Source organism: Tursiops truncatus, chromosome 10 (assembly GCF_011762595.2).
Source record: "Tursiops truncatus isolate mTurTru1 chromosome 10, mTurTru1.mat.Y, whole genome shotgun sequence".
In the NCBI taxonomy this organism is placed as follows: Eukaryota; Metazoa; Chordata; class Mammalia; order Artiodactyla; family Delphinidae; genus Tursiops; species Tursiops truncatus.
Window position 1 is genome coordinate 100,190,133 of NC_047043.1, and position 23,761 is coordinate 100,213,893.

General features: G+C 56.2%; 1 protein-coding gene across 3 annotated transcripts in view; it reads left to right on the forward strand.

Moving 5' to 3' along the window:
* Positions 1 to 23,761, forward strand: part of NUP210 (nucleoporin 210) — a 99,182-nt gene that overhangs the window by 52,622 nt on the left and 22,799 nt on the right. For all 3 annotated transcript variants that reach the window (XM_033865513.2, XM_073787767.1, XM_033865512.2), the window contains exons 15-25: positions 1,745 to 1,966; positions 4,085 to 4,258; positions 9,437 to 9,629; positions 10,134 to 10,240; positions 10,888 to 10,992; positions 11,077 to 11,178; positions 18,596 to 18,724; positions 19,990 to 20,117; positions 20,216 to 20,351; positions 21,631 to 21,693; positions 21,865 to 22,044. In XM_033865513.2, coding sequence (XP_033721404.1) covers positions 1,745 to 1,966; positions 4,085 to 4,258; positions 9,437 to 9,629; positions 10,134 to 10,240; positions 10,888 to 10,992; positions 11,077 to 11,178; positions 18,596 to 18,724; positions 19,990 to 20,117; positions 20,216 to 20,351; positions 21,631 to 21,693; positions 21,865 to 22,044 — 1,539 coding nt within the window. The remainder of the gene's footprint in view (positions 1 to 1,744; positions 1,967 to 4,084; positions 4,259 to 9,436; positions 9,630 to 10,133; positions 10,241 to 10,887; positions 10,993 to 11,076; positions 11,179 to 18,595; positions 18,725 to 19,989; positions 20,118 to 20,215; positions 20,352 to 21,630; positions 21,694 to 21,864; positions 22,045 to 23,761) is intronic.

Genomic DNA, 23,761 nt, shown 5'->3' on the forward strand with positions numbered 1-23,761 from the left:
AGGGCTCCCATCCATGCCCCCTTGAATCTGAGATAACCCATGAGGCAGGGTTCTCATTGTACCCATTTTATAGGACGGGAGACTGAGCCTTATAGACATTAACCTGCTTAAGGTCACACAGCTGAGTGACAGCTTCATTCTAGCTTTGGGGACAGAGAAGCAAATGCACTTAAGAACACACAGGAAGTGATGACAGGTGGTGAGAAGGGCGGTCCAGCTGGGAAGGGAGGTAACAGGTGACAGGAGGTCCTGCCTTGGACGGGGGATCTCAACCACTCAACGGACTCTCAACCACTGCGCCACCAGGGAAGACCCAGGGTTTGCTTTTTTTAACCTTATTTTTTGTCTAAGTTGTTTATGTGGTTCCCAAGTTAAACCCGTATTGAAAGTACACCCAGAAGCCTCACTTCCATCCCTTCCCTGCCTCTTGTCAAAAACTATTTTGATTAGTTTCCATTTTACAGTTTCAGTGTCTCTTTTTGCAAAAGTCAGCAAGAACGATTGTATGTTCTTATGCCCTGCCCGTTCCTCTCTTACTCAAGGGTAATATGCTAGATATCCTGTTCTGCACTTTGCTTCTTTGCTTGGAAAATAACCTGCAAATCTCTCGACATCCACACGGGAAGATCTTTGTTTGACATTCCATCGTATGGATAGACCACAGTTTACCTAACTAGGCCCCTGCTGGTGGGTGTTTGTGCTGTTTCCAAGCTTTTACTCTTAAAAGTAATACTGTAATGCGTAGCTCTGTGTGTATGTTTTATATATTCATGGAGGCGTATCTTCGGAGTCCATTCCTAGAAGGAATGTTGCTTGGACAAGGGATAAATGTGACTGTCATTTTAGTAGATATTGCCAAATTTCTCTCTGTTGGGGTGGTGCCATTTTCCTGTCTCCCCAGCGGGATAGAACACGTTTCTCGATAATACTGTTTTTGAAAATTCCTGAGAGAATAGATCTTAAAAGTTCTCATCTGGGGTTCCCTGGTGGCGCAGTGGTTGAGAGTCCGCCTGCCGATGCAGGGGACACGGGTTCGTTTCCCGGTCCGAGAAGATCCCACATGCCGCGGAGCGGCTGGGCCCATGAGCCATGGCCGCTGGGCCTGCGCGTCCGGAGCCTGTGCTCCGCAATGGGAGAGACCAAAACAGTGAGAGGCCCACGTACCGCCAAAAAAAAAAAAAAAAAAAAAAAAAAAGTTCTCATCACAAGAAAAAGAAATTGTAACTTTGTGTGGTGATAGATGTTAACTAGACTTATTGTCGTGACCATTTTGCAACATATACCAATATCAAAACACTATGTTGTACTAATGAAATGAATATAATGTTACATGTCAATTATATTTCAAAAAACAAGTTAATTAATTTTATAAAAGAGTACGTGTTTCCCCACGGACTCACCAGCAGTGTGTGTGCTCAGACTTTTGGATTTTTGCTAATCAGATGGCAGAGAAATAGTATCACAGTGTAGTTGTAATTTACTCTTTTAAAAATATTTCAGTTTGTCTGTAAGGTCTTTCATTTCTCATGTGGTTGAGATCGCGCTGCAGATACAAGAGGAAACAGACATGCCTTTCCTTTAATGAGCCTATAGGCCAGCTGGGGAGACAGACGCCCAAACAGATCATTTCCTGGCAGGACAACCAGCACCAAGTAAAGCAAGGACCAGAGAGTGAGCCACCCCAGCCCTGGCAGGCTCGCCTCTCCCAGGGAGACGTTGACGCTTCCCCTCTTTTCTCCCACAGGCTGTGGACCCCTCCTCTGTCGCCTTGGTGACCCTCGGCTCCTCAAAAGAGATGCTTTTCGAGGGGGGTCCCAGACCCTGGGTCCTGGAGCCTTCCAAGTTCTTCCGCAACGTCACCTCTGAGGACATGGACAGCGTCAGTCTGGCTCTCTTTGGGCCCCCTGCCGCCCGGAATCACCAGCAACACTGGATCCTCGTGACCTGCCAGGTCTTGGGCGAGCAGGTGAGCGGGGGGCCACCCCCAGGCCAGCCTTGCCCAGAGCGAGGGATGGAAGGTCGCGTCCCCAAGCAGCCTGCTGAGCCTCGCAGCATTATTTTATGTAACTCGAGGCGGCCCTGAGACACAGCCGTGGCTGTTGTACCCATCTCACAGACAGGCAGACTGAGGATCAGGGGGTGGAGTAAGCACCGTCTGGGCCTAGCGGGGTGTGGCAGTTGGGACCGCGCTACACGCTGGCCAGTCCTGCTTCTCTTTCCACACCCGGGGCAATCTCTTGGTCCAGGGCGTCAGCACTCCCCACTGTCAAGTCCGGGTGGGTTGAGATCGGGCTCGCAAAGTCAGAGGCCTCCAGGGTCAGGCAAGTATCAGTATTATAAATGAGTGGGACTGCAGACCCAGGGTGGGCAGATCCTTTCGGTGTTGCAGGATGAGCCGAGAATCCCAATATTTTTTTCTCCGGAATCTTTTTTTTAGATGGAAATATAATTGATTTACAATATTATATTAGCTTCAGGTGTATGGAGTGTCTGGATTTTTTTTTTTTAATGCTGAAAACCAAAAAAATTAGCCTGGGTGGACGGAGCACAGTGCACCTGTGATCCCTGCAGGGCCGGCATCGGCTGGATAGAGCAGCAGCTCGCCCCTCCGTTCCCCTGTGCCTGGCAGTCCCAGGCTCAGGGCTGCACACTCGTCTGGTTATAGTAGGGGTGTAACCCTCCATTCCCAGGGTGCCCGGAAACAGAACGCAAGGGGTGAGGAGGCCAGCGTGAATCAAGAGACATAGGAGAGAGCCCCTTTCTTGGGGGAAGTGAAGAACACCTGTGTTTATTTACTAGTACAGAGCATGTCAGTTGATGTTAAAACACACACACACACACACACACACACACACACACACACACACACACACACACACACACACACACACACACACACACACACACACACACACACACACACACACACACACACACACACACACACACACACACACACACACACACACACACACACACACACACACACACACACACACACACACACACACACACACACACGGCCCCCAGGCACCCTTATGAAGACGGCCACACCGAGACTGGCTTGGTGTGAGCGGAAAAGAGGCACAGTGAGAGGCCCACTTCCACTGGCTTCGTTGTTTTTTTTACAAAATCAATTGAAGAATAAGAAAAATAATAAATACCACAACAAGAATAAACTTAGTCAAAAATGAACGTAGAGAACTTTCTTAGCCCTGGCTTGGCTCAGTCATCTGTGTCCCCCTCGGACGGTAGGGGTTGGACCCTCAGCAGGGCCGCCCTGAGGGCCCCCTACCCTGGTGCTCTGGGGTGTTGGGGGTCACCCAGGACACTGCCCTCTGTCCTGCCTCGTGGTCAGGAAGGTTGAGGGACTTCTGGACCGGACTGTTCTGGCGTGTGAAAGTGAGTGTCACTGAGGGGCCGGGGGCCGCTCCCTCAGGACTGGCCGTGAGCCGTGTTGCTCGTAAAATGGGGGCCAGGCTTGATTTCTGAGGTCCCAGCTCTGAAAGCAAACATAAATCTCCGTGTCTTTTCTTGCACCTTTAATTTCCGTCTTTGCAGCCTCCAGCTGAGCTTGTCTAAGAGGCGAAAGGAGGGCAGGGCTGTGGCTCCAGCACCTGCTCAGCGGCCCCGCCCTCCGTAGCCCTCAGCTGGTCCCCCCCCAGGGGCTCAGTCCATCAGACACGCTCTGCGGCGCCTGCACCTCGTTGTGATGGGTGTCTCCAAGTCACTCTGGATTCCTCATTCTAAATGCACAAGCTTGTCGATTTGCTCATCAGCCATGGGGTCTTCATAGGGTCCCGGGAAGCTGCATGGTGTTCCCCCGACCCACCTCTTCCTCGGGCCCAGGAGCCGGCAGTGGTTCTGTTCTGTTAGTAGAGGGCGCCAGGGCCCCTGTCGGAAGGTCTCTTGCACGTTGAGGGAGCTCTCTCCTGGGCGTGTGGCGCTGGACCGCTGTAACCCGCTTGGGATGCGGGCATCACCACCATCCCAGTTCTGCAGAAGAGCACGCTGAGTCCCGGGGGCTCCCAGCGGAGCAGGGACTCGGGCGTGGGGTGTCTGACGGCTGCTTCTGCTCTGCCAGGTCGTCGCCCTCACGGTGGGGAACAGGCCCAGCATCACGAACCCCTTCCCGGCACTGGAGCCTGCTGTGGTGAAGTTCGTGTGTGCGCCGCCCTCCAGGCTCACCCTGGCGCCCGTCTACGCCAGCCCCCAGCTGGACCTGTCCTGCCCGCTGCTGCAGCAGAACAAGCAGGTGGTGAGTGGCCTTCTGGGGAGGCGGCGTGGGTAGGCCAGGCGACACCCGGTGCTGCCCCCTCAGCCCTACACTCGCCTTGTCCGGTGGGCACTTGTCTGCGTGTGACACGTGAGGCCCGGGATCTGGAGGGGTGGGGCATCCCCCGCGTCACAGCTGCTGGTGGCAGCGCCCGGACTCTGCCGCCTCTCTGCGTGGGCACTTGGCGGTCTGTACAGATCTCGCGCTTTCCTGTGTGGCTCGAGGCTGTTAAGGTGGGGTTCTTGTCTCAAGGCAGGAGTTGCAGAGGGAGTGGCTGGCGGTAGCCTTCTCCACGGTATGGGGGATGGTGCTGTGTTTCCAAGGTCACTGCGAGCAGAGGGAAGAAAGTCACTGGGGTCCCTGACAGCAGGGATGTGAGGTGACAGCAGTCCAGCCTCCACCCCTGAGACCCTCGAGACCGGACGGCTGGACGTGGAAGATTTGGAAGCCCCCTGGTCCGGGTCAGGCATGCACACGCCCTGCTGGCCGGCGGCGGCCCATCTCGGAAGGGAACCAGGCTTCTTTCTTCTCATCCCTCAGCGTACGTTCGTTGGATCTCACCCCCTGTGCTGGGCACACGTCAGGTTCTGGAACGCAGAGTACCCAGGGCAGGCGAGGCTCGGGCCTCGGAGCCGACAGGAGGCCCACAGCAGACGTGGTGGATGGGCGGGTGCGAAGCCCTGTGGAGACAGGGGACCTCAGACTATAGGGAAAGGCCCCTGTGAGGAGGGCACACAGGCTCACGCCTGTGCTCGGGGCGCCAGCCAAGAGGGGCCAAGCTCAGGGTGCCCCAGGCAGGTGGAACAGCAAGTGCAAAGGCCCCGGGGCCAGCCCAGGGTCTCTGCAACCCTGCTGCCCACACAGTGATCAGAACCGCTGTGTGTGTCTTGCTCCTCGTCCCTGAGGGCTGGACCCGCAGGCAGAACCTACGTCTGTCCAGCTCCAAGTCTGGTGCCTCCTTGGCAGCCCTGCAGGTGCTTCTCTCCCAGCCCCAGCCTGCAGTCAGCCCCGGGGCGTGTCCAGCTGCCTGCCTGGGGCAGCGAGATTGGGAGTCGGCTCCTGCTGCTGTTTGGTCAAGTTGCGTCCCTTTGAAGCTCTAGGGGAGGCGCCAGACTCCAGGGCCTGGGACTTGGGAACAAGCCCACCCTCTGGCCGGTGCCTCTGGGCCTCCTGTCCTCGTGAGCTTGGTTCAGCTTTTTCTCCCGCTGCTCTGGCGATTGTGGGGGGCTTCCCTGACCCCTCAGCTCTGACGCATGTGAGCCCCTCCGCTGGTCCCGTGAGCACTGGGGCCTCGCCGGCACTGGTTAAAGTGAGGAGTCTGTGTGCGCGGCTCAGGGCCCTCTCCCCTGCCCCGCGGGCCTGCAGGGAGCATCCTGCTGCGGGAGGAGACCCGGGCTCAGAGCCCAGGGCCCCTCCGCAGGCTCGTTGCCATGGTGCCACATCCTCCCCGTCCCAGGCCTGGGTGTGCATGTCATGGAGCGGCTGACCATCTTCCCTAAGGTGAAAATCTGTGTGTGTTCAGGAAAAGACTTTGGGGGCTATTGAGATGAATGTCCTAAAAGTTTTACATTTTAAATCACTTTTATGTACTCAGCAAATTATCCCTTGTGGAAAGAAAGACAACATATAAGTCTGGATGCTTGGAAGACCCGGCTTGCTGGGTCCACCGTGTGTGTGCCGGGGAGCCGGATTCAGGCCCGGCCTGAATCCCACCCGCTGTGCAGCTGCCTCCTTTGAGTGATGACAGTGACATCCAGAGTTCCCGCGGGGGATAAGCGGGACCGGACATGGGGAGTCAGAGTGGGACCTGCAGGCCCTGAGACCGCCCGTCACCCTCCCCCCGTGATCAGTGCCCGGATGCTGGGACAGTCCCATGCTCTGGCTTGCTGTCCCCTGGCTGGAGTTGTTTCCCTCCTGAACCCGCCGCTCTTTATTCACACGTTACTTTCGCGGGGTGTGGGGGGGCCTTCCTCAGCCTTAGACCTTATCTGAAGGTCCCCACTCAGCATTTCCTACGCGGTTCCCTTCTCCCCCTCCCCGCCCCCAAGCACCTAACATCAACTAATGCTGTAGAATTTACGCACAGGCAGGCCTCAGAGACGGCGTGGGTTCGGTTCCAGACCCGGCAGTACAGTGCGAATATCGCGATAAAACAAGTCTCAGGAACTTTTTGGTTTCCCGGGACATATAAAAGCTACATTTATATTATCCTATAGTCTATTAAGTGTGCAATAGTGTTATGGCTAAAGAAACAATGTACAGACCTTAATTGAAAAGGACTTTATAGCTAAAATATGCTAACCGACCTCTGAGCCTTCAGTGAGTCATGGCAGTAACTTCAAAGGTCCCTGATCACAGACACCCTAACAAGTACATATAATAATGACGAAAAAGTCTGAACTATTGCGAGAATTACCAGAACATGACCCAGAGACATGAAGTGAACAAACGCTGTTAGGAAAATGGCAGTGACAGAATCTCTCGACACACGGTTGCCACGAACCTTCAGGCTGTAAAAACGAGGGATCTGCGAAGCGCAACATCTCCGAGCTGTGCCTGTACTCATTTTCATCTTTGTGAGTCTCTCTCTCAGGGCCCAGCTCGTGGTGGGAGCTCAGTGAATGGTGGGTGGATGAGTGATCCAGGGACCCCTCCCCAGCCCCCCCGCCCGCTGCCCTTATTCTGTACGCTCACATGCCTGGTGCCGAGGACAGGGCCGGGGTTATGGTCAGGCCTGAACAGCGGGTGCTCCTCCAAAGCCCCCTCAGCTCTAGCCTGTTCAACCCCAGGCTGGCCAAACCTTCTCAGTTTCAAAGGAAAAAACAGATCCAAGTGCCTCTTTCCTGTACTTAAACGTTGGCTACTCGCTGAAGGAGCCGAGTCTGGCCGTCTGTCGGCTGTGACCTCGGGGTCAGCCCAGGGTTGTCTCTTGGCTGGAAGATGCGGGTCAGGCAGCGAGTGCGGCTCTGAATTGGCTCTCGTGTGTTGTAGATCTTTGCTCAGACACAGAATTGCCTTGTGATCCATCCGTGCTGGGATTCCAGAGCCGCAGGCCAGTCAGGTGTGGCCCCTGAGATCTGTGGTGTCACCAGGGGACCCTGAGGAAGATATATCCTTGCCACACATCCTGGTGCAAATCGGTTTCACTTTATACGTCTCCAAAGCCAGAGGCTGCCCAGGACGTGTTTGCAGAGTCGGTCACTGGCGAGGCCAGGCACTAAAACGGGGCTGACCTGTCGGAGTGACAAAGTGGGACTGCACTCTGGCCTGACCCCAGTCCTCTGAGCTGGGCATCAGCCGTGCAGCTCACTGCCAGAAGGTGACAGGCTGGGGCTGGAATGGGGCTGCCTCCTGACTCGTGTGCTGGGGAGAGGCTGCACAGCGTCTGGCGAGGCCGGTGGGCTTTAAAATCAGACCAGAGAGTCCCACCCCTAAACCTGTGTGACCTTGGGCAAGCAACATAACATCTCTGAGCCTCAGCCTCCCCGTTTGGGGATGATGCTCTTGCCATTGGCAGGACCAGTGAACCTGCGAGCATGATTGATGCTTTGTTCATTCCCCCCCCACCCCGCCCCTGCCCCGCCCCGGGGGGGAAGAGGAAGGGAAGCACGTTAGTTTTCCACCCTGGGTCGCATCTGGGGGACAGAGTGGGGCCTCTAGAATACGCACTTTGTTCTCCCCGCCCACAGTCACAGCTCCCGACTCGCGTCCACAATGGTTGTAAAACTCCTTTGCATCCCCAGGTGATTATGCTGACCTGCATTTAGAATTTGGGACCTGCTTTGGTCCAGAGTTCTCCGGGGGCGAGGGAGGTGGGAGTTTGCTGACTGCATCAGGCGGGCCAGGTGGGCTCGGCGGCAGTACCGACACCCCTGCACAGTAAGGGCTCACTTCTCGCTCACGCAGTGTGTGCATCGCAGTGGGCTGGGCGCCCCACTTCGTCGTTATCTTCCTTCCAAGACTTGGGCGGTGGAGCGGCCCCCAAGTTGAACGTGGGCAGAGAAGCAGAGCTGGCAGATCACGTTCTAACCATTCAAGCTTCTGCCCCTGGAACTGTCACGAGTCACTTGTCACATTTCACTGGCCAAAGCAAGTGATGCCCTTACTCCTGACTGCAAGGGCCAGAGAAGCTCAGTCCTTCCTCCTGGACCCGTGCCTGGTGAAGTGTGGGTACTGCTGAGCTCAGGTTCCTGCCTGAGTGACACGAGCCGGGCCCCTTAAAATGCTCTCATGCGACCCTTATTTAGAACAGAGCCCTGGAAGGAGGATCTCGTGCAATTCCCACTTCACGTGGAGAAACTCCAGAAAGTGGGTGACTTGCCTGGGCGGAGGTGGGTTGGAGTCCGGGCTGTGGGAGCCGGGCGTCCATTCGGGCCGGGAGGGCGGGGTGAACCTCGGTCTGGGGGAATGAGGCCGCTCCCCCGCGGGCCCTGGGGAGCAGAGCTGCTCAGGTGCGTGCAGCAGGAGGTGGGCTTTTGGAGTGGAATCCTAGGGGCCTGCCGCTGAGCCGCCGAGGACCTCTGTCCCTTCCCTCCCCCGGGACCCGTCCTCGCCCCCATCACCGGGGTGGTCAAGGCCGGCTGAGAGCTTTGCCATCCCAGTGGCTCTGGGACACTTTGAGGTGTAATTGGCGTTCCTGTTGAACCACGAGGCGGGGCATCCTGGAGGGGCTGAGGTGGGCATGGGGCGGGGGGAGGTGGCAGGATTTGGAGAGGGGAGGGCTGAGTGGAGGAGAGCAGCCTGGCTCGGGTGGGGAGGCCGAGGGCAGGGCCCCCCAGCCTCGGCACTGCTGACATTTGGGGCCAGATCGCCCCTTCTTGGGGGGCTGCCCAGTGCACCCTGGGGTGTTCGGCAGCACCCCAAGCGCTACATACTAGGCGCCAGTTGCGCCCCCCGCAGTGTGACAACCAAAAATGCTTCCAGACCCCGCCAAGGCCCCCGTTGAGGACCACGAACTGGAGCGGGAGGCCAGGTTGCATAGGGCTGGGGGCACCTTGCTGGCTGGCAGTAGTGACCATCCGTTCGCGACTTGCCCCCCACTGGCTCGCCGGGACCCCTACGAGCTTACAAGGCAGCCGGCAGGTCCGCTGCACCGTGTGGTCAGGGGCGACCCCGCCCAGTCCGGGGTGCAGCCATTCGGGTAACCTCGGCTTCTTGCAGGTTCCGGTCTCCAGCCATCGCAACCCCCTGCTGGACCTGGCCGCCTATGACCAGCAGGGCCGCAGGTTCGACAACTTCAGCTCGCTGAGCGTCCAGTGGGAGTCCACCAGGCCGTCGCTGGCCAGCATCGAGCTGGACCCGCCCTTACAGCTGGTGTCCCGGGACGATGGGAGCGGCCAAAAGAAGTTGCACGGTGAGCCGGGTGGTGAGCGGTGGCCCCAGACAGACGAGCGCGTGCCGAGGGGGCCGGCAGCTGTGGGTGGAGGGCTGGGGCCCCCTCTGTCCAGGACCAAAGCTCAGGGAGCTTCAGGACTCTCCTTTAATCCTCCCACGTCTGTGACGTAGGAATGGCCTCTCTGTGTGGGAGATGGGGAGACAGCTCGGGGCACACGGCGGCTGAATCTCAAACCCAGGTTGTACACAGACCGGCCTGGCGCCGACGCCCTGCGACGCTGCCATCACAGACCCCTCGGCAGCCGGGAGCTGAGCTGTCTCCTCCAGCTCCTCTAAGCTGCCCCGGGAACCTTGCTCAGGGCCCGTTAACTCTTAGGGTGCACACGGTGTAAACGAAGCCCATCACCTATTTTTAGGGCTATGGGAGATTTAACGCTACAAATTAGACAGAGGGAAGGAGGGGCCGCCTCACAGATACAGCAGCGGGGCCCAAACCCGACGCCGCTTTCTCTCCCGCACTCAGGTTTGCAGGCCATTTCAGTTCACCAGGCCTCGGGCACCACGGCCATCTCTGCCACTGCCACTGGCTACCAGCAGTCCCACCTGGACATGGCCAGAGTGAAGCAGCCGGTACTGACCAGAGCCCTGGGGGGCCGGGGAGCCCTGCTGCTTCTGCTTCTCCTGTGCTGTGCCCGGCGTCCCAGGGTCCTGAGCCCCTCGCTGGGCTGCACCCCGGTCACCCCCCGCTCCATGATCAGGGGTGCCTCCTCACCAGGCTCCCTGCCTCAGTCTCCCCCGCTGCACACCCTGCACGCAGGCAACGGGGGGATACAGCTGAAAGGCAGAGGGACCTCGCCACACACCGTCTCTGGCGCACGCCTCGGGGGCCCTCAGGCCTTTGGGCCGCAGCCTCTTCCCCGCCGCGGCCCCAGCTGAGTGTGCAGAGCTGGTTCAGCCCCATCCCCTAAGCCCGCAGCTCCCACTGCCTGCAACGCCGTCCCACTTTCCTGGGGTGCGTGTCAGTCGTCCATCCCGGGAGCCTGGCAGGTGGGATGAGGCGCCCACCTGGGCAGGACTTCAGGAGGCCTCGCAGGGCTGTGGTCTCAAAGCACGATGGGTGTTACTGGGCTCGTGTCCCCGACATAATGAGGTCCCGCGGGGCGGGGGGGCGCCAGCCCCTGGGGCCACTCGTCCTGCTCTTCTGGGGGAGGCCGTGGGCTGGCCTGAGGTGGCCCCCAGCCCCCCTGGATCTGACAGTGCTGGCTTTGCCCCTTCAGCACCATCCCCTCATGCCCGTGTCGGCCTCCATCGAACTCTTGCTGGTGGAAGACGTGAGGGTCAGTCCAGAAGAGGTGGCCATCTACAACCACCCGGGCGTGCAGGTACAGCCTCCCCCCTGCTCCAGTGCCTGGGTGTGACCCCTGGGGGACCCCAGGCCTCTGACACCAGCTGGCCCCTCCTAACAGGCAGAGCTGCACGTCCGAGAAGGCTCTGGCTACTTCTTCCTCAACACCAGCAGCGCGGATGTGGTCAGGGTGGCCTATCAGGAAGCCCGGGGCATCGCCACGGTGAGTGGGGCCCTGCCCCCGCCTTCCTCTTCGTACTAGTGAGCAGATTGCTGCCGAAGCTGGCCCTTAGTCTCGGCTGGTGTGTTGAACAGTCTTCAGATTCCCTGATTCGCTGTTTGTGAAACTCACGAGCTACCTTTGTGGTTTGTATTCCATCTCCACAAACTACCCGCACTGTAGTTACCTAGTAATAATAATTAGTATTAAATTTAATAATTAATTGAACTTAATAAATAATTGTATAATAATTATTATTACATGAGTGCTAGTATAAGAACCGTAAGGAAATTGCCTTAAAGACGTATCGGCTTTCTCTGTTTCTCCATGTTCCTTCCCTGACCCTCTCCCTAGCTGTGCCCATGGTGTGGAGGAACTGAGCATTCTGCTCTTTTCAGTGCTTTTATTCTAAGGGTTTTTTCTCCGTGTTGCTATGTAGGCTGGCTGATTATTTTCTCACAGTCATGTGTACTCAGCCATTCTCTCCTTGTAGAGCATTTAGGTGGTTTAATTTTTTTTATTTTTAAAGAATCGCCCTATGATCATGACAAAGAGTAAAGGCAAACAGACATCAACGTCCTAAGTGTCTGCATATTGGCACAGTGAGTTATTATGCTGTCGTGAAAACTGAACGTTCTTTAAAAGGAAACTCTGACCGCTGAGTGTGTCAAACCACTGCTGTGAGTCGCAATTGCAGGCAGCCAAGAACCAAGAGACCGTGACACCCATGCGGTGTCCTGAAATTGCAGCTCTGCTGCGGCCTTTGGGTTGCTCAGAGCCTAAGACCTGCTTTCCCCTGGTGAAGGCTGGTTGCCAGGTGTTGGGGGAGTTTTCCAGTCATCCCAGCACCGAGCGAGACTTGTCCTGGACTCGAGAGAGGCGGGGGCGCTCCGTGCCTGACACATGGTGCGGGTTCCTGTGGTGCAGCCAGGGAAGCCAGGAGAAAGCCATCCTGCCATCCTGCTGCCCGCGCTTGCTTTCAGCATTGCCTGTCCTTGCGGGGGAGCCCTCACCACTGGCGAGAGCACAAAACACGCATTCCAGGGACTTAGCCTTCACAGAGACCTGGTCCCACAATCTCCTTTCAGAAATACAGCCCGGCTGCCTTGCCCATGGTTGTGCAGTAAATAAATGTGTGTCCTAGCCGGGAATTAGGAGTATGTCACCTCACTCTCTGCAGGGTTTCCAGCCATAACTCCCCACTGGTCCCTTTCTCTGACTTTCTTTTTGCATCTGTTGACTGTCTTGATACAGTGGCCACAACATGAGTTGTCTCTGAAGTGGGACAGGTGTAGAGTAAGTGAGGCAAATGAGCAGGGTGTGAGGAACATACTGGGAGGAGCTGGGCTAACCGTCACCAGATGCTTAGCTTCAGCGTTGGAGGTAATAGGGCGTGGTGGGGACTGCGGTAAACTAGACGGCAGAGACTGTAGCTAAGGGACAGCTGGCCCGCACCCTCGCCAACTTTTATTATTTTTAATATCAGTTTTATTGAGGTATCTTTCACATACCATACAATTCACCCACTTAATGTCACAATTCAGTGGTTTTTAGTGTACTCATAGATGCAGGCAACCATCACCACAGTTAGTTTTAGGTTTTTTATCGCCTCAAAAAACCCCCAAATACCTTAGTAATCACCTCCCTATTCTTACACACACACACATAGGAAAGGGTGTTGGATTTTGTCAAATGCTTTATCTGTGTCTCTTAAAATAATCTTCTTTTTGTTTGTTTTTTATTCCATTGATATCATGTGTTACGTTAATTGGCTTTCAGATATTAAACCAACCTTGCATTCTGGGATAAACCCTACTTGCTCATGGTATATAATTCTTCTTATGTGTAACTGGTTAAAGTTTGCTGGTATTTTGTTGAGTTTATGTTCATATTCGTGAGAGATTTTGGTTTGTGATTTTCTTTTTTGTGATGTCTTTGCCTGGTTTGGGTATCAGGGTGATATCACCCTCATAGAATGACTTAGAAATGTTCCCTCTTCTAATTTTTGGAAGAGTCTGGGTAGAATTGGTAACAGTAACTCTTGAATGTTTGGTAGAGTTAACCAGTGGAGCCTTCTGGTCACGGGCTTTCCTCATGGGTAGTTTTTGATATGAATTCAAACTCTTCACTTCTTACATGTCTATCCAGATTGTTTGTTTCTTTTTGAGTCAGTTTTGGTAGCATGTGTCTTTCTAGGATGATCTAGTTTTTTTGTTGTTTTGTTTTCCTAACATTTTCTTACCTTCCTCCAGTGGGCGACTTTGGTCTTTAGCTGTCTTGTTGGAAGGATGCTTTCTCACAGGGCAGCCCCTCGGTGAAGGGCGAGGAAGCACGTCATAACATTCCTGTTTTTCTCAGAGGCAGAATTACAGATGTTGGGACCTTTTGGGTTTATCACCATAGATCAGAGCAAGAAAAAGCCATCTCTCGGCACCTCTCGATGACAGCTCCTTGCAGCTTCTCGTTAGAGGGAGCTTGGGGGCAGCTGGATGCCTGAGATGGTAGGAAGCTCTCCCCCATGCACTTATATTCCCTCTATAAAAGAAAGAATAATTCCCTGGCCATTCCTCTTCCACGTAAGTAAGTGTTCACTGTCAAATCCTTAACATTAAAGGGAAAACCTCAAATTGTAAATGATTCCAACTGCTTGAAATATGCCTTTTTTTGCTTTATCTCTGGAGATTAAAAATAACTCCCCTGTTATATAAAAGAGGGAAATTTCAAGTTCAGAAAAATGTGTGCAGTGCTAACAAAACTTGGGCACCTTTTTACTCACATTTACCTTGCACCACACGTTTTGAGTGAGCCCTGAGGGCAGCCCTGTGGCCGGAAAGAGACCCTTCTTCCAAGAACAAGAGGTTCTGACAGTCTGTGATGGACTAGGCTGCTGCTTCAGGTAGTGAGCTCCCCGTCTCTGGAGGCATTCAAACAGAGGCTAGCATGCTTGTCCGACTCAAGATGGGATTCCAGCGTCAGAGTCAGGTTTCCCAAAACCTACGAACCCCTGCTTAGCCTAGCAATGTCCTACAATGTGCAGTCCCTGTCAGCAACAGACTCTAGGCTTCTCCCGGCCAAGACAAGCCTGACATCCCCAGTTTACAGATGGTCCCAAAGAGTTATAGCAGTTCCCTCTCCAGGTTGTAGGACTGGCCTTCGCCCACATGTGTCATCCTCCGTGGCTCTTGTTGAGTGGGGCTAAGTGCCCCACTGCAGACACGACCCCAGGACACGTCTGGCACCGAGTTCAGGACGTGCCAGCTGTGCCTGACGTTCAGTGCCCGATCCACCAGGATCGTGTTTGCCCAGAAGGTATCCTGGAGGCGCCTTGGCCGCCAGGCTCTCTGCTTCCCCCCACCTCAGGCCTGTGCAGAGACCACTGCGGCTCCAGGTGGAATCGGGTTCTGGTTCCCTTTGCCTCTTCTGTAAAGTGTGGGAGGGATTTTTCATGGAGTGTTGACAGCCGATGACAGCTCCTTGCAGCTTCTCGGAGGGCTGTTTCTGAAGGACGTTTACACGTTTCTATGGCATTTTCCATCTGCTAATTAGCAGCATTCTCATTTCCTTTAATCACAGAGGGGAGGAAGCCCACAACATTTCTTCAATTAGCTCAGAGAGAATTGTTTCTTTCTTTCCTATTGATACCCATTTGGAGGCAAGAATGGCTGGTGGTGTGTGTTGGCTTCCAAGCGTCTCTGGAAGGGAGTCTGGCGCTCACGCACCGCACGGGGACTGTGGTGGGGTGGTTATGCCCCCACCGTGCACCCAGGGCTGTGCAGGCTCACACAGACCCAAACCCTCTGCAATGCACCTCTCTTTCCTTCTTGGCTAGTTTACACATAGGAGCGTTTACCTGATTCAAACTCAGGGTTTCTTTCTTCTCACCAGTTCTTTACATTTCAAAATAAGCCCTCCACGCAGAAGCTGTGTGATTATAAGATCGGCAGCTGGGAAGCAACCTAGCGTGTGCTGAGCCCTCACGCCTTTCATTAACGCATTCACCCTGCAAAGGTGGGTGCCCGTCACTTGCCAGGCCTGGTCCGGGCTCCAGGGCTCCAGCGGGGAGCAGACAGGGCCTCTCTGGGTCCTGGGATATGCGGCTGGTCACGGTGACGTTGTACCTCTGAGGAGGTGCATCAGAAGGGGGTTCTTCCTTGGGTTGGGGCAGGTGGTAAGTGGTAGCCGTGGGGCGTGAACTCGGGTGTGTCCCGCCTGCGGTGTGTTCGCCTGCGGGAAGCCTCCGGGCTGGCTGGGGCCCTTGGATGAAGTTTCTTATCTCAGTGTGACCCTGGTCATCCCCCACCAGCCTCAAGGGCGTCCATGTCTGCCGGGGGCATGGATCCCCACCCTCTCGCATGGCACGGCCTGGCCAGCACGAGACATCGACGGGCACGCATGGGAAATGGAAGCGGATGGTGCCAGCGATGTTCGGAAGTATCTTCAGGGTCCTTGCTCCTCTGTAGTGAACAAGTGTGAAGTGTGATGGGCCCTGGGAAGCGAGGGGCCGTGATGCGCAGCGGCCCCTCGGGGCCTGGCGGGTGCAGGTGGAGGGCGCGAGCAGAGCGGCCCCTGGCTCCACACATGGCATCTTAATGCACAGTAACGCGTTCCCGTCTCCAAAGAGATGACAGGACTTCTCCTGGGCTCTCAGTGAGCACCTTTACCCCTTGGGAACGAGAATTCATGCTGGGCGTGGGTTTACCCACCTCCCCTCCTGCACGTGCGTCCCTCACACGTCCGTCAGGGAGCAGGTGGGTCTGGAGCCTGGAGAAGAGGGTGGTGACACATACACGGTCGGGGTGGGGACAGGATCCCTCCCCCGCCACCCCCACCCCTGTGCCATCTGCTGGCCGGCACGTCCCCTCGTTTCCTCCAGTGGTTTGTCTCTGGAGTGATGGATGGGCACGCCCGTAAAGCACTGTTCATTGTCCAGTGGGCTGGCAGGAGCTGATGTGCGGACGGGCCACGCGGCCCTTTGGTGGGTGGCAGCCTGACGCCGTCTCCCGCTCCATCATGCGGAAGGCGCCTGGACGTCCAGCTGCTGGGAAATCAAGCGTAAAAGGAATCGATTTCCCCACCGCCATTTATGTCTTTGTTTAAAATGCGCAAAGTGGCTCTTTCGAAGGAGAGAAGAAGAAGAGGGAACGCCTCCATGCGTCCCCTGCGCGGGTCTGGCCCCGTAGGTACAGCAAGCGCGTCATTTCTCTGCGTTATGAAGGACGTGTCGCTCCTGACAGCGGCGACTTTTGCAGGAGGATCAGATTAGAGCTCTCGCTTCTCCCTGTGATTTTTAAACGGGTTCTCTCTGGGGGATGCGTAATAAGCCAAGTGAATCGTCCTCCGCAGAACTGGAGCCCTGTGGCCTCCAGTCCTCGGCGTATTTGATAGCAGGCTGGCGTGGCCCTGGGTCAGACTACACAGCCGTTGTTCGGAGCGCCAGCGTGATTTCCACTCTGGAATCTTTATTAAGCGACTTGAGTCCTTGTGTGAAATACCCTGGGCCCCCTTCATCTGTGGATGTACCTGTGAGCCCAGTGCTGCTGGCAGAGTTCTCAAGCCCCTGCCGCCTCCCCTGCCCGACGGTTCCTTTCTGGCTGCTGGTGGCATCCAGCTCTGGGAAGCGGCTGAGTGTGGGAGAAGAAGCCCTAAACTGGGGGCTCGGGCACCGTGTTCCCTCCCCAGTGCCGCCCCTTCAAGGCTGGGTTCCCACCCTGGGTGGGCCTGTCTCCCCATGTGTTCACTGAAGGATGTGGGCCAGAATCAGCACTTCCCAAATAGATGACGGTACCTGGGGTTTGCAGACCCCTTTTTTCAAAAATTCCCAAGTGCTGACAAAGCCAGGGCTGAAGCTGAGCTGGTGCAGGTGCAGGTCTCCTTACATTAACCAGCGGCTTGGAGCTGTGACCCTGGATCTCAGTGTACTCAACACGCTGGGCGGGGGCCGAGTCTCGGCCAGGTGTGAGGCTCGGTCCTGAGGCTGCATTAGGGGAGAAGACAGCCTGGGGGAGGTTGCACAGGGAGGTCTACATCGAGTTGGAGTGAAGAGTGGTACAGCTGCAGCAGGAGAAGAGAGCAGAGGGGCGAAGGTCCCGACCTTCCAGATCAGGGGAGATTTTACCGAGGAGGGACACTTGAATGGGACTGAGGGTGAGTGGGAGCCAGCAGGTGGGCACAGGGGGAGGACAAGCCCCCAGATCTCAAAGGTGGACTATGCAGCCCTGAGGTGGGTAGACAGGCGCCAGATGGCTGGAGTGCGATGGCCATGGGGGAGGGTGTTTTGCGGTGAAACCAGAGTCCTGGGCAAGGTCCAGATCGTGCCAGGTTCTTATAGGATGTGTTAAGGATGTGGGCTCACTCTGGGCAGCCTTTGAAGGCTTCTAACCTGGGTGCAATAGGATAGTATTTGGTTGTCTCCTGACGTCTTTCCCCCACAGGTTGTTGACATTGAAATTGTAGCTTTGCCAACACTGAGCAGTTCACAGTACCCACCGCCCATCTCCCACCCCCAGTGAATATAAGACCACAAATCTCAGGCAGCAAAGCCAGGGCCAGGTAGAGATGGGAGGCAGCCGCGGGGCCCACCCACTAGCTCCATGACACGCCTCCACCTGCCCAGCCCCCAAGACCACTCAGTTGAGATGCACGCCTAAGCAATGTGACAAGTTACTGCGAGTCCATCCCCAACACGAGAGAGTGGTGATGATGCAGTTTGTCTGGGGAGAGACTTTTCTGAAGGTGGGATCCCTGGAAGGAGGTAGAGAGAGAAGAAGACTTAAAGGGGGCCTTTGGCATGAAAGCGTGGAAGACAGGAGCTTAGATGAATTCCTGCACTCCAAACATTTTATGAGGGCTCTACTGCAAACACAGCAGAGGTTGAGGTGAATGTGGGGATGGGCAAGGTTCAGAGAGCTCGCACTGAAGACTTGGTGGCCTCCTCGGCCCGTTCCCAGGTTCTGAGAGTCTGTGGGTTCAGATTAGGATTTCTCAGTGAGAGCTTCATTTAGAAAGCAGTGGTCTCACCCTCTACCAGCCCCTGACTTGCAGTTTCACAGGAGACCCCATGGGATGCTCTTCTCTTATGGGAGCTGCAGGGGCAGGTGGCCTGGACAGGAGATATGGAACCCTGGGTGTGAGTCCTCACTCTGCCAGGCTCTGACCACCCCCACCTTGAAGCAGCTTCCCTTTTCTTCTCTGTAAATTGTGCAAAGTTGAAATAAATGCTCTCTGAAATCTATCCTGGCTCTAACATTTTACATCCCACGCCCCTCCCCTGGCTGGCAGTGGGTACTCGTGATGAGGGGTGGGCAGGGCCACATGAGGGTTTTCCAAGCCCTGGTCTGCGGTCTCTGGGAGACAGTGTCCCACGGGCGATAGGCTGCTGCCGTGAGCAGCTGTGTAACCGCACCCACCTCTGACCTTGCAGGTGCACCCTTTGCTCCCGGGCACCTCAACCGTCATGATCCACGACTTGTGCTTAGCCTTCCCGGCCCCGGCAAAGGCTGACGTTTATGTCTCGGACATTCAGGAGCTGTACATCCGCGTGGTGGACAAGGTCAGTGTCAACTTCCCGGTACGGCTCCCTCCCTGCGGAGGCCTGGAGAACGATGGGGGTTCAGGGGGTGTTTTCCTCGTGTCCACCTGCAGCTCGCAGTGCTGTTTCACCCAGCATTCTGGGCTCAGTGCAGAGCGGCCTCCGAGGGTATCCGTCTTCATCTCAGTTGACACCTGTAAAACCTGGCTGTAAATCCCGCCGGAAGTTGTCCCCACGTTAGCTGCAGCGTGGGAATTCCTGTCCTCTGACTGGCGCGAGTTACTAACCAGCCCGGTGCATGCATTGCTGAATGCGAATTTTCTCCCCAGTATGTACATTTTGGATTCTTAGAAATTTCAGCGGCAGATGAGTAAGATGTACTAACGCCGAGTGCTTTTGCAAAATGAATACATAATAGATCTGGGCTTTTCTTTAATGTAAAGAGGGATTTTATATTACTCCAAATACCTGAAGTAACTGCAGTGAGGCTTACAGAGGGATGCTGTCAGAGTCCTGTCTTCCTGGGGGGAGAGAATAGTTGGTAATTAGAGGGGGACATTCAAGCAACTTGGACTCCTTAAAAGTCAATATTCTCTGAGCCTCAGGTAGTCCTCCTCTGATCTCATTTCCTCTGGTGATTTGCCTCCAGACTTGAGTTCTTTCACTAAGCATTTCTGACTCATGTTTCCCAGAGTTCTCGCTGTATATATTACGTGCCAGGTGTGAACTCTTGGTCACTGAGCCCTTTTTAACCCCCACTGTATGCCTGTTGCTATTCTAAGCTATGGATTGTCTCTCTAAGGAGATGTTAGTTCTCTCTTTTTATTGGAGTGTAGTTGATTTACAGTGTTGTGTTAGTTTCTGATGTACAGCAAAGGGATTCAGTTATACATATATATATGCCTTTTCAGATTCTTTTCCGTTATGGATTATTATAAGATATTGAATATAGCCCCTGTACCATACAGTAAATCCAGTTGTTTATCTACTTTATACATAGTAATGTGTATCTGTTAATCCCATACTTCTAATTTATCCCCCCCGCCAAGATTGTTAGTTCTCTCAGAGTGGGATGTGTCATTTATGCGTCGACGTATCCCCGAGGCCTCTTGAATACAGAAAGCACGTAACCGATTTTCATTTGTTGATGGGCTGATGGTCTGAAGGTCAGCTTGGGTCTGTGGGTTTGAGGTTGTTGATGCTTTTGCAGAGAGCCATAGGGTACCACAGGTGGTGGCATTGGTCATTCGAAGGCCACCCCTGAGTCTCTGTCCCCCTTGATGTAGGTGGAGATTGGGAAGACGGTCAAGGCATATGTTCGCGTGCTGGACTTCCACAAGAAGCCCTTCCTGGCCAAGTACTTGGCCTTCATGGACCTGAAGCTCCGGGCAGCCTCCCAGATCGTCACGTTGGTGTGAGTCCTTGCAGGATCAGGGGTCAGAGGAGGGCATCTCAGGGCATTGCCGACAGGTCTGTCGGGGGAAGAAGTCCCAGCCCCTCCCTCTGTTCCAGGGCCCTCGACGAGGCCCCAGACGACTACACCGCCGTGTTCCGCGTCCGCGGCGTGGCCATTGGCCAGACCAGTCTCACCGCGACCGTGACCGATAAGGCTGGACAGAGAATCAACTCGGCCCCACAGCAGATTGAGGTAAAGCTGTCCCTCTTCATGCTTCATGGCCTCGGCCCAGCCCCTGTTGCATGTTGGGGCTTTTCTGTGATAGGCTGGGCGTTTTAGGGGCAGCCCAGGAAGCCACGTGGAGGGGCCATATTAAACTGCCCTACTGTGTCCTCTGATGAAAAGGGGGCCTTCACTGGTCCCGGGGACCTGGGGCCACAGGAGGGAGGGGCCTGGGTTACTTCAGTCTCTCCGGGACGGAGGGGGTGTGGCGTGGCTCAGGGGAGGGGAGCTACTGCCGCACAGCAAGGGGGTGGCTGGGGAGGAGTGCGGACCGGTCTGGGCTCGTGTGCAGTGGTGCCCATTGACAGTCGGGGCCTTAGAGGCGGTGCGCTCCTCGAGGGAACTCCGGGAGCAGCCGTTCTGGGTGAGGGAGCTCCAGGGCCCCGACACCATCTCAACTGTGACGGGAGCCCCACAGCCGCCAGGGCCAGGAAGTCGTGTCCAAGTTTATTCTTCCGCAGCACTAAACTGGTCCTGCCCCTCCTCCACCATCTCGGCCACATAGGGCCGGTGGGCTTGGTGTTGGCGGGTGTGGTTGGTGCTTCTAGATGGCAGTACACCTTTCTTCTGCTGTTGAGAAGAAAGTCCTGTCTGCCTATAAATGACGCAGCCATACGGAGACGACTCCTCACGCACAAAGCAGCCCCGGGCCGACTGGCACACCTTGCGACAAGGCAGGGGTTGTAGGGGTACAGGAGGAGGACTGGGGGCTTTGCACTGCTGCAGAGATGGGGACGTCGTCGTCCCTGCCCCTCGAGTCCTGCTTTCCTCCTCTGGAAAATGTTGAGGCCGTTGAACTTGAGGGCTCTTCTAAGGCAATTAGTCAGTAGGAATCTGGAGACATTTAGTGGAGAGACAACCCCTTCCAAAGAGGAGTTGGGGAAATCTCGAAAGCAGTGGGTTGGAAGCTTGGACGCGTGTCAGATCTCGTGGTGACTTGTTGAAACACATTGCAGGACCCCACCTCCGACTGGCGGGGCCGGGGCAGGCCGGGGAGCGGGCATTTCTACAGTTCCCAGGTGGCTTCCACAGGAGCAGAACACGGCCCTGAGAACTGCAGATCCTCGGGCCCAGGGGTGGAATGAGGTCTCGTGGGGACTGCTCGGGCTCCCCCAGGCTTGGCCGCAGCGCCCCCTTCAGAGGAGTGATGTCTGCGCACCGTGCTTCTCTGGAATTGAATGTGACTGTGTCCGGCTACAGGAGCTTGGAACACAACGGGCCCCTTTCTCCCTTGTGTCTCCACACCCAGGTCTTTCCCCCGTTTAGGTTGATACCCAGGAAGGTGACGCTGATTATCGGGGCCACGATGCAGGTAGGAACCACAGGCCACGCCCCCGCCCCACCCCCACCCGCGGCCGTGTCCCCTGCCTGGGGCTTCAGAACGGGCTGTGCAGAGTGCTGGGGTGTTGGCACCCTTGCCCCCGAGGGTGAGGCGTGGGCCGGCCGGGGGACGGGCTGACGGGCGCTGCTCTTCTCCCTCCAGATCACCTCCGAGGGCGGCCCCCAGCCTCAGTCCAACATCCTCTTCTCCATCAGCAATGAGAGCGTGGCGCTGGTGGGCAGCACCGGGCTTGTGCGAGGCCTCTCCGTGGGCCACGGCGCCGTGTCGGGGGTCGTGCAGGCCGTGGATGCCGAGAGCGGCAGGCTCGTCGTCGTGTCACAGGTAAGGGCGTGGGCTGCTCCACAGTGGGCATCTTCCGAATCCGCCCTGGACGCAGCCTCATGGGTAAGGCTCATCGCTCCCCAGGCAGCTGGCGGGGTTGGTGACCCGGGCTGGGAGGAAGCCCTGCCTGCTGGGCGGGGGCTCTTGCCAAGGGCCGCCCTCTCCCAGGGTCTTGCTTCTGCCCTCTGAGCCCAAGCCCCTGCCTGTCACCTACCCCCACCAGGGCCAGCCCTGCACTCGTACCCCCGAGGTTGCCCTCCTCCAGACTGAGGCTCCCCGGCTGCTCCTTAAGGGGAAGGGTCCCCAAGCCCCACGCCCGGGACCATTCCAGTGCAGGCTGACAGTAGCCGTTGGGACAGCAGACTCTGCTTTACGTGCCTCCCCGAGTCCTCTCCGGACCCTCTGCTCTGCTCGTGTGCAGGTGATGGGCCCGAGGGACGGGCTAGTGACCCTCGGCCACCACACGGCTGCTCTAGGACCCGACCTAGTATTGCCAGCATCAGAGCCCTCCCGCCTTCGGGTCTTCTTTTCCAGCTGGGCTTGGAGATGTTCTCCTAGCAGAGTTGGGCTGCTCTAGGCTCTGACACACTTGCTGGGTTATGGTGTATGTTTTTGGAGGCATGTGCTGACTTGGCTGCTGTACACGAGGGTAACTGGACACCAGTAGTGTTTCAGACCTGGATTTATATTTCCAGGAGAAAAAGAAAGCCTGAGTCATCCGCCAGTATCTTTGCTCAGCTAGAAGTAAAGTCATCTCCCCCGCCTTCTCGCTGGAGTGGGGGACATTTCCTGACCATTTTCCTGGGTCAGCAGAGATGCTGGAGGCCGACTCAGGGGAAGCCTCACCCAGGAGGGTCCCCCTGTCCCATATCGGTGGCACTGACTCCAAGCAGGTGAAAGCAGGTGTCTCTAAGTCTGATCGTTTCTGCCTTTCCCAGGGGCAGGCACTTCCGTGGGCCTCTGGGAAGGACAGGGCAGAGCATGTCTGCCTCTCGAGAAGAGCTCAGGGTGCTTGGATTCTTCCCCATGTCCTTGGCCTGCTGCGACCTGCAGGAGCGTTGGCTTGGTGGTCAGGCCATGGTGGAACCCCAGCTCGAAGAGGGCGTTTTGTCCTGGGTGGTGTGGCTGTGGACAGAAACTGGGCTCCTGACAGCGCTCTGGGAGCACCGCCGAGTTAGGAGCACCTGAACACACAGCTCTGGGGCGCTGGGACCCTCTGGAGGGGGTGGGGCTGACTTTGACCCGACACTGAGTGCATCGATTTACTCCTTTCCCAGCAGTTCCACTCTCTCTCCAAGTATCCCGCTTACGCCACAAAGTCCTTTTGAATCACTGGGTGGATACTCCAAGTTTACCTATCTATTTTATAAAGACGAGAAACCACTGGGCATGTGAGAGTAAAATTAAGGACCAAGGAGGCCCTGCTTTGTTTCCCTCTAAAGAAGGGGTTGCAGCCTCAGGAACGGGCTTGTTTTCTCCTCCTGGGGGCCCGTGTGGCTGACACAGCAACTGGCTGGGGATTGGTCTAGAGGACACAAGGCCATGCAGTCCCTCCTGGCCACCCTCCTCTCTAGGCTGACCTCACTGGGCCACCTCTCTGCATCTCCCATCTGGCAGGCTGGAGGAGTGGCCGGGGGAAGGCCCCGGTGCCCCTTGGTAGATGGAAAGGCTGCACCGCCAGCTCCATCTGAAAGGCGTCTCCTTGAGCCCAGGCAGG